Source organism: Pantherophis guttatus, chromosome 3 (assembly GCF_059756535.1).
Source record: "Pantherophis guttatus breed Tessera chromosome 3, ASM5975653v1, whole genome shotgun sequence".
NCBI lineage: Eukaryota > Metazoa > Chordata > Lepidosauria > Squamata > Colubridae > Pantherophis > Pantherophis guttatus.
The window spans coordinates 24,204,889-24,221,626 of record NC_142065.1 but is presented as its reverse complement, the minus strand read 5'-3'; the positions used below and the strand labels follow the sequence as shown (position 1 = coordinate 24,221,626).

The window sequence follows — 16,738 nt, the reverse complement described above, 5'->3', positions numbered from 1 at the left end:
TGCAGTACTTCAGGCTACTTCAGCTGACTGCTAGCTGCAGTTTAGTAGTTCAAATCTCACTGGCTCAAGGTTGCCTCAGCCTTTCATCTTTCCAAGGTGGGAAAATGAAGACCCAGATTGTTGGAGGCAATATGCTGACTCTGTAAATCGCTTAGAGAGGGCTCTAAAAGCACTGTAAAGTGGTATATAAGACTAAATGCTATTGCTATTGCTATTATGACTCTTCCTTTGTTTTGAGTATTGGAGTTGGCTTGTCCATAACAAAGAAATTTATGGTACCATTGATCCTTACCAATAGGAATGCTCTCACAGGAGGGATCTTGTTCAGTTCCATCAAAAGCCGGAGTGCTTTTTCATGGTTGCTGCAATACTCCTCATATACAATGAACTTGTCTTTCTGTGAGAATGAGAAAAGTAATGTATGTTAATTAAAGCTTTCTATTATTATCGGTATCTTATTGAATTAGTTCCGAAGCAAACTGGTGTTACATGCCCAATCCTAGGGATGCCCAGGGCTCTTGCACCGGAATGCAATGACTGCATTCTGCACCAGCTGCAGCTTCCAGATACTCTTCAAGACTAAGCCCATATAAAGCATATTGCAGTAGTCCATTTGGGCAGCAGTGGGTATGGAATGAACTACCCTTCATAACTCTACGGCTGTCTGAGTTTACGAATTCAACCATCGCAATAACCTGCCCACATTCCAATAAAATTAACTGTGCCAACAAAATCAGTAAGTCAGAGGCCACAAGTCCCTGTAGGTCGATCCACATTGTGCTAGGATGCCACTGATCTAAATCATAATGCAACCCAATTTACAGTGTAGGACTAGAACTAGGCACTTCCATAAATCTGGAACACATTTTTCCCATCCTTGTTTGTAATTTGAATTAGAACTAAGAACCTGAATCACAGGAAGAAATTACAAACAGAGGTTACAAAAAAAAAAGAATATTTCACAAGAGAGCAGACATTTGTACCATAATCCTTCATAATCTCAATATCTGTGCTGCATGGGAAGATAGAAATCTTCTCATCGTATCTGTCAGGTTCCAAACAGAAGGAAATAAAAGGAGACAAACCTGGATGGCTGCTACTTTAGTTTAATCACTTCTTGGCACTCACTGACAATCGCAGATGAAAATCTTGTTAGGGCTACTGCCCTGTGCTTCCTACCACCATTTATCCATTAGTTATCACCATCCACCTAATCACACACGCTGTTCCCTCCCATATGACCGGAAGTTGGCTTATGTTTAATTCTTGAGTATTTACAACCAGCATCTAAATAGTTAATTCACTTGAGTATTTACAACCAGCATCTCAACAGTTAATCCACTTGTTATTTCCGGCTGGCCATGATGATGTCATCCCCCAGTTATTCCCTCCCGTCAATCCTATCAGTTCCTGGGAGGCTCGATGAAGCAGATGCTGGGCTGAAAGAAGGTTTGTGCGTTCCTCCCCCCAAGAATGGCAGCTCCATGCCGACAGCAAGCTGGAGCTGACAGTTCCTATCACCCATCTCCTCCCACTTATGACTGTATGACTGCAACCTTGTTGCTGGTATCCTTAAGATTTATATTGACTGTTTCCCTATGACTATCATTAAGTGTTGTGCCTTATGATTCTTGACAAATGTATCTTTTCTTTTATGTACACCGAGAGCGTGTGGACCAAGACAAATTCCTTGTGTGTCCAATCACACTTGGCCAATAAAGAATTCTATTCTATTCTAAATTGCATCCCAATATGTCTCGAGGGCACCAGTTTGAAGATTGCTTTAACATATATCCCAATAATGGATAAATAAAGCTCCAAGGCCTGATGGAGCACACATGGGAATTTATACAAGGAAAACATTATATAAGACTTAGTTCTTTAGTATTATAGACATTAATATTACTCAGTTCTTTGCAGCTGACCTTATGCTTGGGAAATAGCACCCAGTGTTGTTTTGTTGATTTTGATTGCAGCTCTGTGACACTGGCCATATTTTTAGAGATTATATTTAGATCATGACATCTCTTGGCAAACCACAGTTCAATATATTCAATAATTATAAAGATGCCAGAGGGCTTTCATCATGTCTTACCAGCTGTCCTTCATGCACAAGACCACAAGAATGAAAGCCACGCTTTAAAATTACTTAGTGCTTTAAGTATTTAATTTTCTCTCTGGGTGACACTGAGGTTTCTTCAAAGGATGAGGAAACTATCCGTTACATAATTAGAGACACTACCCTCAGAAAACTGAACCTGCATAATCAAACACATTATGATCACTGATTAGAACTCTTTAAAAATAGATCTTTTCTTGCTCAGCAAATTCTTTCAGTATGTTACCCTGTAACTTAAGACCACCATACATATTACCACATTACTAAAGTCACTGGATGAATTCCTGCATTATACATGTGACAGTCATGTGTAATTGCAATTCTGTAGGCATCTGTAGGCAACAGGAATATGCAGCTAGCCCATTTCCTGATACAGATACACTGCATGTACTGTATAAAAGGTAAAGGTTCCCCTCGCACATATGTGCTAGTCGTTCCCGACTCTAGGGGGCGGTGCTCATCTCCGTTTCAAAGCCGAAGAGCCAGCGCTGTCCGAAGATGTCTCTGTGGTCATGTGCCAACATGACTAAATGCCAAAGGCACATGGAATGCTGTTACCTACCCACCAAGGTGGTCCCTATTTTTCTACTTGCATTTTTTATATGCTTTCGAACTGCTAGGTTGGCAGAAGCTGGGACAAGTAACGGAAGCTCACCCCATTATGCGGCACTAGGGATTCAAACCGCTGAACTGCCGACTTTTCGATCGACAAGCTCAGTGACTTAGCCACTGAGCCACCGCATCCCTATGTACTGTATATTCAGCACTATTATTTATTATTATTTTTTATTACTGTTATTACTATTATTCTCTGTTCAAAACAATGTAAAGTCTTTAACTGGTGCCTTCATAACATTGAGTTATTCCTAGGAACCTAGGATGTCATATTCTATCAGTGTAGTACATGTGCAGATCCAAGCAATGTGGCATTCTGCAATTGAGAGATGGGAAGCCTCCACGCAGCCTGTTTTTGGCTAGCAGGGCTGCAGGAGGCTGTTCAGACCGAAAATGGGGCAGACAGAGCCGCGTGCGGCCCCTCCGTGCCCCATTCCCCCCACCAGCCTGCGGAGGAGAACTACAATGCTGATCCGGCTCTCAAAGAAATCCAGTTTGACACCCCGACTTAAAGAATCTTACATCAATTCAGATATCTCATGAAACCACTTGATTGCCAAATCCAATATATTAAATTTGCATCAAGATACACAATTTCCAAGTCTGGTCACAACCCAGCAGATGTATATTAATATATCATACTCACAAATTTTAAGAAAACATCTCCCAGTTCATGCTGAGAATGAGGTTCCGGATGTAAACGATATTCTAAAGCAGTCAGGAAGTCATTATGAACATCAAGTATATCTTCCATATTGGAAAATAAAATCTGTAATATTAAAAAAAAAAAAAAAGAAACTGGTAATAATTGCCTGTGAAAGCTTTGCAGATTCTTATCCCTCCATCCATTTGAAATAATCCTTATTGTGTTTGTTTTACATTGTTTAATATTTCATAATAAAACAATTTAGAATTTAATTGAAAAATTAGAAAACAACATGGAGTAAAGGCTATGCAAGAACTAGGAAACTTAATTAACTATGGTTGGCATATGTCTGAACAAAGATTATCCTATTGCAAAGTGTTAAGTGCTTGATAACTTAATATTTTCACTAACTGCAATGAATACCAGTCAAACTTTTGAAATGAAAAGTTCAACCCTTTGGTTTAATAACATAGTAAAAAGAAAAAAAAAGCAGTGGTAACCTCTGTGTGTGTAATAGACAAGTTAGCAGTGGGTCACAATCCTATCCCCATCCGTTTTGCATATGCACATGATGACATATCCACTATCTTGCTGCATTTCACACACACACACACACACACACACACACACGTGTGTGTGTAAATTCCACTGTATATCTTATGACAAAACATACAGAGAGTTTTAAAAATTAAACTGAAAACATTCCAAAATGCATTTTTCCTCTATTTTCTACAATGCAACACAATTAATGTTTATTGCTAATTTTCCATATAAGTTTTTAAGATGGAATGGTAGTTATCACTATGTTTTATCAGACCAGCTATCATAAACAAGCATAGCTACCATAATTACTGGTTGCAAATCAACTTAACTTCATCTCTGTTTCAATTCTGATTTGGCAAAAGAATGCAAATCACTGTTGCACAGTTCAGATGTTATAGTAAACTAGAAGCTGATATCATCATGAATTCCTTGTGGCATCTTGCCCAACTGGTATTGTTATCATCTCTTTCACCATTAAAGCTTATAAGATCTCTAATACTCTTCTCAGCATGAAGAGGTATGAGCAGAGGCAACTATATTAATGGAATCTGACAGATTTCAGTTATCCAACTGTATATGCTGCCTTTTGTCTCTTCCTTAGATGCTTGCTTCATACTGAAAGTGTCCCATTAGTCAGCAGTCAAAGACAGGAATGGCTAAGTATTACTAAGATGATTTTAATGAGATGATAAAACCTTTCTAGAGAAAACTAAGTAATATTGAAGAGATTACACGGAAAGTTCCAAAGACTTAAACTTAACTTTTCTTGTTGCTGTTTCCTTTTCAGTTATAACTTAAAGACAGAAAACTGGTAGCACAGTAGTTATCTGAATTTAAAATTTCTTGCAAGGAATACGCCATAGACTTCTACATCATTTACAGTACTGAAATCTAATTACCATAGAAGAGAACTATCTGTATGAAATTGAGGGTTCATCTAGATCAGGGCTGTCAAACTCCTGGCCGGCGGGCCAGATGCGCTGTGTGCTGGCCATGCCCACGCCCAGTTTAGCAAAAGGGGGGGGAGCCCCGATATATATATATATATATATTTAATTTGATTTATATGCCGCCCTTCTCCGAAGACTCAGGGCAGCTTACAATGTGCTCAGCAATATGCAATCAGCTCTAGCGATATGTCACGTGACAACGCCATGACGACATGAGTTTGACACCCCGATCTAGATTAGCATCCCGAGTCAAAAGATAAACAGTTATCTGCTTCTGGAAAGGCACATAAAGTGTTTAAGCCAAAGTCACAAATGGGAAACCTGAAAACATCAACGTCAACACAAGGAAGATAATGAGGCAGAACTCTATGTCACTCTGTGCTGAGACTGTACAATACATGGAACCATAAAAATAACAAATGTTCTGTGTTCAATAACTTACTAAGTCATAAAAGAATTAACCAGTGTTTTACTTTTAGCATGCTGTCCAAATCCAGCTATTAGGATTGCAACTGTCTTGATTAAGCATATTGGGTATATCCAGCCTTGGAAAATCAAGAAAAGAAGAGAGGTACAATTTTTGCTTTGTTGAAAGTGGGTTCATGAATTCAGGAAAAAAACACAGATAAGCAGCAACAGCAGCGGCAGTAGCAGCAAATCACTATGTGAGGGAATGTACAGAAGTGAGAAGGTAGTTCCAGGAGGAAAGGCCTTCATTCCAGAGGAGTAAGAGGCAATTCAGTTCAGATATCATGTGTGAAAGAAAGAGGGTGAAGACAGTTTCTCCCTAATACTTTCCAGAGTATATTATGGATGCAGATAAGGGAGTGCTCATTCTGGAAAGATTTTGCCTATAGTTGGGAAACAATAAAGAATTCAGCTTGGAAGAATCACCATTTGGCCTGACATGCCATGGCACCAAAATGGCAATATATGAACAATAACGTCTACATGCAAACCCTAATATTATTGTATTTACACTTTGACATTAGATGAAGTATGTAAGTTACATCATTTGTGATGTTGTCATGCACTGATTGTTATTTCCTTCCTTTGTCCTTCCCTCTCATAGATGCCCATGATCTTCGTGCATCTAACTGCTAGTAGCTATAGTTTGTAATTAGTATAGCCTTTATTGTCATTGTACATCATATGTACAACGAAATTGGTCACATCCAATTTATAAAACATTTTGTAAAGGCATGTAGCCTTTCTATGGCAAGTATTCAAAGGTTTGATACACTAACGTTTCATTTATCTATCATAGTTAGTAATCTACAGAACTGTCTTCCATAAATCTAAAAACTTTTAGCTTAATGGCTGGACTATGAATAGGGATACAATTTCAAGTATCTAAAACACAAAACGTATTAGAAAATTTTAGGCAATTAAATTTCTCTAAGTTTGAATACTTTCAAAATAAAGACTTGTGAAGCCCTTTAAGGGCGTGGCTAGCTATTTTCTAAAGCACCTGAAGGCCAGACAAGGAATAATGGATGGAAACTGATCAAGGAGAGATTCAACCTAGAAATAAGGACAGAAATTTTGACAGTGTGAACAATCAACCAGTGGAACAGCTTGCCTTCGGAAGTTGTGGGAGCTTTATCACTTGAGACTTTCAAGAAGAGATTGGACTGCCATTTGTCAGAAATGGTGTAAGGTTTCCTGCTTGGGTGGGGGGTTGGACTAGATGACCCACAAAGTCCCTTCCAACTCTGTTAATCTGTCTTCCGCTAAAGGGGTAGCGGTTATTTGTAGTGCTCTCTCTTCTACTTGGCACATAGGTTGGATAAAAATATAATTACAAAATAGAAAAGAGTATATGTTTCCTTTAAAAGTCATCAAACGAGCACTACCACCACTAATTTCATTTGGTACAAATAGTTCAAACTTCAATTATGCACTCAAAGAATAAAAAAATAAACTAGTTGCGATTATAAGGAAAATTATTTTACAGTCATAAAACTGAGCAAATAAGAAACATCAGTTATAAAATAGCAAGACATACTATTCATCAGTTAAAAAAGAATAGTAGCCAGAAGTGTTTAAACGGACCAGAAATAAAGTAGCTAATATAATCTGATAAGGCATTGCTGTAGTTCTAATTAGAGTAAACCAAATAAAATATATTGCTTGAACCATTTCAAAACTGAAGAAAGGCCAGCTACATATATGATAAAGGGCTGCAACTCCATTGCAGAAGGCCTTAACCCTGAAGTTTTATTTATTGACTAGAAATACATCCCACTGAAATCAGTGAAGCTTACTGGGCACAGAGCAGCCTAAAGGGGCAGAGATAACAAGGAAACAGATCAGTGGGGTGAGCTCAAGTGGAGGTGAGCGTGGAGAGCAGAAGAGATGGTGATGAGGCCAGTGAAGACGGCAGAGGAAGAACGGTAGAGCAGCAGGGATGGGAAATTGTAGTGTGGCGGGGTGCAGGCCAGAGCACAGGGTGGAAGGGGAAGCGGAGTACAGGGCAGAAAGCAAAGTGTCAGGATCAAGACGGGTGGTAAGGGCAGCAGAGTGTAAGGAAGTGGGGGTGCAGGGCAAAGTGCAGAGAGACAGAGCAGGGGGGATGGCAAAGTGCAGGTGGCAAGAGTGTAGGGTTGCGCTTAGGGCAGGGGGCACAGTTCAACAAAAAGAGCAGAGATGGATTGGAGATAGACCCGTTGGGGGCATTTAAGCCCACCTGCATGTAAATGTGGATGAATTTGCCAAGCACTTGAATTTTGACCACATGACCATGGGGGCCCTGCAACAGCGGTAACTTTAAAAACCGGTAATAGATGTGATTTGTTCAGCACTGTAATAACTTCAAAAAGACACTGAATGAATGGTTGTTAAGCGTGGACTACCCGTATGTAGATCTTTATTTCTAAACTGTCTTTTAAAATCTCCCTAGGAAACTCGGCAAAGAGAAATATAAAACAGAAATATGATTGTGCATCTGGAGAAAAGCCCCAAAAAACTTCAGGATACAGGATTTGATTGTAAGACAGATATATTTAGAACGTTGACAGGCAATAAATTAATTGCAGTAAAAATGACAATAACATCACTAACTTTTTATCTGCAGCATTTAAAAGCCATAAAAACTTCACTACCAATTTTTGTATTTGTTTGTTTGCTGAGGACAACAGAGTAGCTTGAGGACTAACTGGCCTTGAAAGAAAAGTCAATGAAATGCATGATTGCTTTCTGCAAGAAATGAAGGAATTTAGCAAGAAGGGAAAATAGAAGCATCTACCGGTAATTTTCCAAGTCAGAGATACAATACTTTGCTTTTGAATTGAACAAGGAATTTAAAGGAATGGAGATTGTAAGTAGAAATCATAGATTTATCTACTAGACCCTTTTGGTTTTAAAAGAAACAATATTTGGGGACTGAGGTTGGACTTGAATCTCATTATCTGCCTGTGGCCGCAACATTCATTTCTTCATTCTTTGTAGGATACAATATTACTGGACTTTTCAATTAAACAGATGAAAAAGAAAAGATACTCCCTGCTGTTTTCTGCCTACCATATCTTGTAGGAGTATATAGTTTCTGTTCATTTAAGGTAATGTGGCAATTTAAACATTGCCATTAACAAAATTAATGTTGAGCTTCACATTATCTCACTCTTAACCCAAAAATGTTTTGGAACCATTACCTTGACATTTTCCTCTGTTATATATTTCTCAGCTTTATCCACTGCATTTTGTCTAATTCGATGCAGAAAGGCCTGCAGGGAAATAAAAAAGTTAATTATTTTCAAGCTGATCCTTCTTTAATTTCACTTTTATTCTTTCTTCTGGATTTCACAGCATGAGCCATGAGATACATATCTGGGATAAAGAGGAGATCATTTTACATACTTATAATCATCAGTTGTAACATTTTGGTGCAGGTTGCTCCACGAATCTCGATAAAAGCATCTCTTTCAAGTTGCTTGCAGCTTGTCTGACAACAAGCAGCTTCCTTCAGAAGCACTTGTGGTACTTAATTTTGCTTAGAGAATTGGCACCACTGGCACACCAAAGGAAACTGCTCTTTGCTTAACCCGTCTGAAGCTCCATTTGGTCCTATAAAAAGGTGACTGTTCTGCATTGATTAGGGAGGTGTGATGTCTGGATTTCATCAGACAAAAAATATCTGTGTCAAGTTAGGGGGAGGTAGGTGAGGGTAGAACTGAACCAAATTAAGTGGGGAAAATAAGGACACTTTGAAAGCAACATATAGCATATCTGTTTATGAAGTCTTATAACCTTTTTCTCTTTGGGTGCCAAAAGCGCACGTGCAGCATGCGATAGCGTGCGCATGTGCCGGCACCCATAATGCAATGTGCACCCCTGCGCATGACCCACCTGTGCATGCGCACGCAACCCCCCCACGCAACCCACGCAACCCCGTGCATGCACGCAAGGGATGGGATTCAAAAATTTTAGCAACCTGCACCATTGTGGGTGGGGCTTTTTGCCCTCCCCAGGATCTGGAGGCTTTCCTCAGGCTTTGAAGGCCCTCCAGAGGCCGGAAACAAGCATGTTTCCGGAACTTCTGAGAGGCCCGTTTTTTGCCCTTTCCAGGCTCCAGAGGTTTTTTCTGAGCCTCCGGGAGGGCGAAAACGGTCTCCCGCTGCTCCGGAAGCCCTCCAGAGGCCGGAAATGCATGTGGTGCTCCCCACCACGCTCCACCACAGATGTGCGTGCGACCCCGCTACATGCGTGTGTGTCTCCCACATGCGCCCTGCCCTCTGTGCATACTGAAAATCAGCTGGCCAGCAGGAGGCACACATGTGCATTGCATGTGAGCTGGGCAATGGCTCTCATGCCCGCAGAGAGGGCTCTGCATGCTAGCTGTGGCACGTGTGCCATAGGTTCGCCATCACAGACTTATAATGCAGTCTCCCTACCCCCTACCCCCCCACCCCCCAATTGCATCTTTGTTTCAACCACACATCAACACAGAACTACAGAATTGGAAAAGGCTTGTAATGATACATGAGAAAGACCTTGAGAGACGGGTCAAAGAAATACTGCCTAGGTAATGATCAGATAAGAGAGGGCATAGCCCGCAGCTGCATAATAGGCGGAGAAAGAGACTCAGAAGGGACACCCTCCACATGCCAAGTTCTCACGCTGTAAAGGAAATTGAGGGAGGCTTGCAAGAGTCAGTTGATATAGTCAGTCAGTTGATACAATAAAGTAGAATTAACTCATCTGGTCATGTTTCCTTACTGATCTGGAAAATCTGACAGGGTTTTATAGTCCAATCCTTTTTAGGAATCCAAATTATACCATCCCTGGCTGCTGGGCCTCTACTTGAACACATCCAAGGAAAAGATTATCATTTCTTCCAGTAGTAATTGACTTCCACTGTACAATCATTAAGAGGTATTTTAACTGGAATCTGTTTTCATGAAACTTAAAATTATTATTACTGTTCTGCTCTCTTGGAGAATAAATGTAACATCCCGAACAATACTACCCTAAGAATACCCAGGTACATATACTCCACTCATCAAGTTTCCAGTTCCTTATATTATCCTGTATAAAAGCAAGAGGAATAAAAAAATTCCTCTTGTATCTATGACCATCACCACTAATTTTCACTGTACCTGTCTGTTGTGGCTCCATTACCTGAGCCTGTGTCATCGGCAGGAGAGGACTCCGAGAGTGAAGGAGAGGAGTTGGCAAGGCCTCCCTCTCCAGGTCCCTCCTCTCTGGCAATGCCTTCGGTGTCCGCCGAAGGTCAAGAGATAGGGCCGGGGCCAAGCACGTCCACGCAGCCACAGGTGGACAGTGATGAGGGAAATGAGTCTTGGCTGGATCCTCGGCAGCGTCGCAGAGATAAGGGTGCGCAACAGAAGAAAAGGCGTGCCAGAGATTAAGCTGAGTCACTGGACCACACCCCACAGGTTATAAAAGGGAGTGAGGTGGCCATTCAGACTCTGTGACGGACAAAACTAACTACTATCGAGTCACATTGCATCTCTGAAAACAACATTATCTGCCTTGGATTTAATTACGGACTGGACAATTCTTGAACTGTGTGTATTTTGTTTATGAGTAAAGTTCTTGGCAAGCAGCTACTGGGTTGCTGCCAAGCCTCTTATCGGAAGAATTGGTTGTCTGCCAATTTATTTAACCCCCGGCTGTCTGTTTGTGTGCGTGTGTGAGACGGGGACAAAACACTGTCATGTTTCCCTAAAACATAGTATCTCATTTGAGGTGGTCTGGTCAGTGCAGAATATAAAGTATTCTAAATATATTAGAAGAATTGCTGAATTAGCTCAAGATCCATCCCAGTTCTGCATCATTTCCCTCATGTTTTCTTCTCTTGTTGTTAATCACCAAACACTGAAATAAAATCAAAAGCCTCTTATTGCCTTCATCAAACTTCTTCCAAAGCCTGAGGTACCATATACCATATCTAATTCCATGTGAAGACTCACTTAACAAATGTCTCACTTAACAACAGAAATTTTGGGCTCAATTGTGGTCGTAAGTCGAGGACTACCTGTATAACACAATGTCTGCTGTAGCTAATATAAAGGTAGTTCCTAACTTACAACCACAATTGAGCCCCAAATTTCGGTTGCTAAGTGAGTTTTGCTCCATTTTACGAACTTTCTTGCCACAGTTGTTAAGTGGATCACTGGTTTGTAACTATGGGGATGCTGCAATAGTTGTAACTGTGTAAAACAGTCATAAGTCACTTTTTTCATTATAATTTTGAATGGTAGGGGAGGGGAGGGAGGGAGGGAGGGGGAGAGAGAATGTGAATTGGCATACCAATAATGTTCATTTTTCCGAATATAATTGGAGTTAGAGATTCAAGGGAATGAGGAAGAGACACAGGGAAAGTATCAACAGATGCCAAAAATCTCTTTTAGTTTCATCAATCCTTTTTCACTAATGGTAAATGGGATTCAATTTTCAAGACACTCAGTAATACAGAATGGGGAAAACAGCTGCTATTTAGCAAAAGACTGGCTGCTACTATATTTAGAAAACTAAGCAGAGGTCTTTTTAATTCAGGATAAGCTGTGGATAATTCCAGCTAATTGAGCATTTATTACTCACAGTCACAATTGCTAACAGAGTACCAGAATCTGTCACAACTATGTGGATTCGCCTGTGATACTTTGCAGTAAAGGATGTGTGTTGCTTCTTGTTCTCATATGCATTATTAATTACTCCTAGTGTATTATATATCATCAGCCCACAGGCCTATTGATTAAGATTTAAAGTCCAATAATCTCCCAACAGCTATAGTTTCTCTGCTGTGATTTATAGGCTGTATAATTTATTAAAGTATTATAATACAACCAAAGCTATTTCCTTGCCTATAATACACAAACTGGTTTTAGCAGATTTACCACTGTAATATTCAAACTGTAATACTTTTCTACCCAATGAGCCAGGGGTGAAATGCTCCGGGTTCAGACCGGATTGCCTGATCCGGTAGCGATGGCGGCAGATGGTTCGGAGAACCGGTAGCAAAAAACCCTGCCCGCCCCCATGCCCAGCTGAGCTGCACGATCATCAGAGGGTTTTTTTTTTACTTTTTTTTTTTTTTACTTTTAAAAGCATTTTTTCTTCTGCCTAAGTTTAAAAAAAGCCTCTGATGATCACGGGGCTCAGCTGGGATTGTCAGAGCCTTTCAAAAGCATTTTTTGTACAACCTCTTCTGCCGAAGAGGTTGTAGAAAAAATGCTTTTAAAAGTTTTTTTAAAAAGTTGGCCACACCCACCCAGTCATATTACCCCCCCACCAAGCCCACAGAACGGGTAGCAACTAATTTTACATTTCACCACTGCAATGAGCTGGACCTAGCCTAACCTAGCTGATCTCAGAAACCTAAGCAGAGCTGGACCGGGTTAATACTTGGATGGAGGGCAATCAGGAAATACCAGGGTTATAGGCAAGAGAGGGAAGTTAAGCTGAAGTTCTTGGAGAACAATTGAAGCAGCAAGTCATTCAATAGCAGGCTTTCAGACAAGTACAATGGGATGCAAGTAAAATGAGAACAACCACAGTGACTCAATGAGAATTTAGGGTGAAGTAGAGCTACCTACTCCAAAATAATGTCAGTTTTCTCAAGGAGCAGAAGCAGCTATCATTCAATTGTGCTTAATTTATTTTTTAATGCAAAGTGCCTTATGTTAACTTTCTGCCAAAAAACAAATGATAAGGATTTTAACCACTATTTGCTCCACTTCAACTTGCTTAATGCCTCTTCCCTGTGCACACTCAGTGCAGAAAGACATTACAACATAATGGATGCTTAGCTAAATTCTTTATCCTTGGCACTGTGAAATCATTATACCAAACTATTTTTATTGAACTTAAATGTTAAAATTAGCAGGCAGCTCTAGTCTGTTGACAATCAAGACACATATTTATTTTTTCTCTGATGTTCTTGATGAAAGCAGGTATCTGACTCAATTAAGTGTTATTATCTTCTTGAGCATCCACAGTCCAGTTGCAAGATCAACAAATTTGTGTAAGTTTTACATACAAGATTTATAGTAGTCAATGGAATGCTTGTTTTCTTTCAAACTCTACTGGCTGCTGTAACCCACATATAATATTTACTTATTATTTCCAACTTGCTTGACTTGACTGCCAGCTTTCCAAGGTGACAGAAGATAGCTTTGTCACATATCTTGATAAGGTGTAAAATGTTTTAGATAAATCTTTAAAAAGAGATTCATGCTTCTCTGTTGTACAACTTTTAAAAACCTGAATCAAGGACAACTTGCATGACACCTGATTATCAAGGCCAAGAAGCACAAAAGTCATCTAGTTTTCTGAAGATATTAAAAAAAAGGAAAAGTGAAGTTCAGCTACAGCAACAAATAATAACTATAATTGTTGTACCCTATTTCAGCAAAATAAGCATGAAAATAACACAGAATTATTTTTAATTCAAATAATTCAATTAAAATTTAATCTTTAACTTTTTTAAAAAAATCCCTCCCAAAAATCCCAAGGACAAAGTATTTATTTTTTATTTTTCCTACTTTATATTTATATGTGGTTTTAAAGTGCTTTGGGTGTTCACTTTGATCAAAAAAGGCAGCATATAAATCAAACAGGGAACTAGTTAGGTAGATAAACCTGACCTGTCAAACAAAGACATTTCACAGATAGCAGTTTCTTTCGTCACTGAGTTTCTGTCAAAAGCAGAATTAGAGAAATAGAAGCGGGTTCCAAATAGAAATGACATTTCTTGACCTCCATAAATTTCTATGAATGAACCATGGCTACAACTGAACAATCTCACAAGGAAGATTCTTAAGTCACCAAGAAGGAAAAAAAAAATTAAAAGCTTTCAAAACGTGAGCTTGCTGCTTTAGTTAGATACCCAAATCTCTCAGAGTATCTCTATAAACTTTATGTTTAAGGTAAGGCAGTTTATCCCCAGTTTGCAGAAGAAATGGTTGAAGAGGAATGAAAGATACTGAAGGCTGAGTTGGAAATATGAACCAGTTACCTCCCATGATGTGGTTATTTTCTTGAGCTTCAATGCTAGATTGCTACAAGATAAGCAGGCAGCAGGCAACATTTTGAATAGTGTTTTATTAGCACAACAGTCAAACTGCTTTTCTATTTAAAACTGGTATGAATTGTTGTACAACTATCTTCTTGTCACTCCTGATAATTAACTATAGAAGACATCCTTGTCTGTTCGAGTTATTAACAGAAAATATAAAATAGCTCCACAGGCCTATCTGTAAATTGCAAAGAGCATTTGTCCGTGTGTAAAAATACATTGAGAAATTGGAAGAAATTCAAAGCATTTGGAAAACAATTTTCCATGCCAGAGATGGTGCATGCATTCTTATGTGAACTTTCATAATTGGCATTTCCTTAAATTTTATGTGAAATGTTATGCACTGAATGGATTTTTTTAAAAAAAAAAAATCCATACAGTGCATAACACTAGAAATGGAATAAGATAAATTTAATATTTTTGAAAAGTGAGAAATTCTATAGATCTATATGCCACACCTCATATGTCAAATTAGCTATCACAATCAATGTTTGTTTCAATGATGCAGAATAAATGTTTCTGTTTGTTTTAGGTACTCAGCTTTGATACAATGTTAAATCTGCACATAATCGCACACTCAAATAAGGTGCACAGGTAGTCATCGACTTACAACCACAATTGAGTCCAAAATTTCTATTGCTAACATTTGTTAGGTGAGTTTTGCCCCATTTTACAACCTTTCTTGCCACAGTTGTTAAGTGAATCACTGCAGTTGTTAAGTTAGGAACACAGTTGTTAAACAAATCTGGTTCCCCATTGACTTTGCTTGTCAGAAGGTCACAAAAGGTGAGCCCCCCCTCCCCCTCCAGAACACTGCAACCATCATAAATATGACTCAGTCACCAAGGATTTGAATTTTGTTCATGTGACTGTGGGGATGCTGCAACAGTCATAACTATGAAAAACGGTCATAACTCAATTTTTTTCTGTGCCGTTGTAACTTTGAGCAGTCACTAAACACACTGTTGTGAGTTGAGGATTACCTGTATTCTCCCTCCTTTTGAAAAAGCTGTCAGTACTACTTTATTTTTATTTATTTTTTAAAAGTTTTTTATTTTGAATACATTAAAACAAGACACAAACACACAACATTTATATATATATATATATATATATATATATATATATATATATATATATATATATATATATATATATATAAAACTTTTTCTTACAGCTATTTCAAAGTGATCCTTTCTTGCTCTTTACATATATTTACACATATTTTAAACTTTGTATTATTCAGCAATTATTTTCCATCTTTCTTTATTTCGTCTACATTGTACCTTGATCTTCAACATTTCCCCCCCTCTCTCGTTTATTCCTCTTTCTCATTTTTCCTATTCTCCAACCATTCCATCTACACCACATTTGTAATATTCTGTATCCTCTTTCTCCTTGAGTTCTTTTGTTAATTTGTCCATCTCTGCGCATTCTAAAATTTTCCTAATTAAATCTTCTTCTGATGGTAGATTCTCCTTCTCCCAATTTTGCGCATAGACTATGCGGGCTGCTCAGTACTACTTTAATGGGAATACTTCGGTGCAGTTATGTTGATAATCTACTCACTTCTTAAATCCAGTGTTTATATACTACAAAAAAAAAAAAAAAAAGAACTCCTGCTATGTTTTGGAATTTCCGTCTGGCACACTGCCAGTTCACAGGAACTACAAAGGAATTTTTCTCCTCTTTGCTCTTATGAAACGCTCAAATCCTCTCACCAGAAGCCCCTGTTCAAAAGTGGCACTGAAGCCAGTAAGATTTGCTGACACTTAACTGATGGCAGATCTCTACTCAAACCAGTAAATGGCTTTTACCTCCACAGAAGGAATCGAAAGAAGTCGCTGAGATCAAACAATGGGTTCTTAACAAGTGCGGATTTAAAGGCAGGGAGACTGACAAGTGCAGATGGCTCCTGCTGTTTCCAAGAGCCCATGTTCTCCAGCCCTTGCCAGGAACTGGACCAATCTTTCCTGTTCATAACATCAGTAAATCCCTCGTGACAGTGAAATTACATGTTATAGTCAAGCAACCGGGAGGAGTTTCAGTGGATCCAAACTGCATTAGACTTTCCTGTTGAGGAAAGTAGATACCCAACCCCCCGCCTCTAAATCCATTCATTAAAACTGGGGGTACTAATCCTCAAAGATGCTTAAATAGGTGGATTCAAGAAGGATGTGCAAGAAAGCATGTAGATTAGTGTGGATTGCTCTGTTCGGTATTCCAGTCAGGCATGCCTCCTTTCCATTCCCAACCACCCTTGAGTTCCCATCTACTTCCAATGATGACTAAATCCATCACATTAAGTCACAATGTTGTTTGTG

The 16,738-nt window shown here is 39.0% G+C and overlaps 1 protein-coding gene across 2 annotated transcripts in view; it reads right to left on the bottom strand.

The window, feature by feature from the left end:
• The window catches only part of PREX1 (phosphatidylinositol-3,4,5-trisphosphate dependent Rac exchange factor 1), a 231,675-nt gene that overhangs the window by 112,178 nt on the left and 102,759 nt on the right, over positions 1–16,738 (bottom strand). For both annotated transcript variants that reach the window (XM_034413827.3, XM_034413826.3), the window contains exons 2-4: positions 8,527–8,598; positions 3,381–3,503; positions 293–397 (exon numbers count right to left, since the gene is read on the bottom strand). In XM_034413827.3, the coding sequence (XP_034269718.1) occupies positions 293–397; positions 3,381–3,503; positions 8,527–8,598 (300 nt within the window). The remainder of the gene's footprint in view (positions 1–292; positions 398–3,380; positions 3,504–8,526; positions 8,599–16,738) is intronic.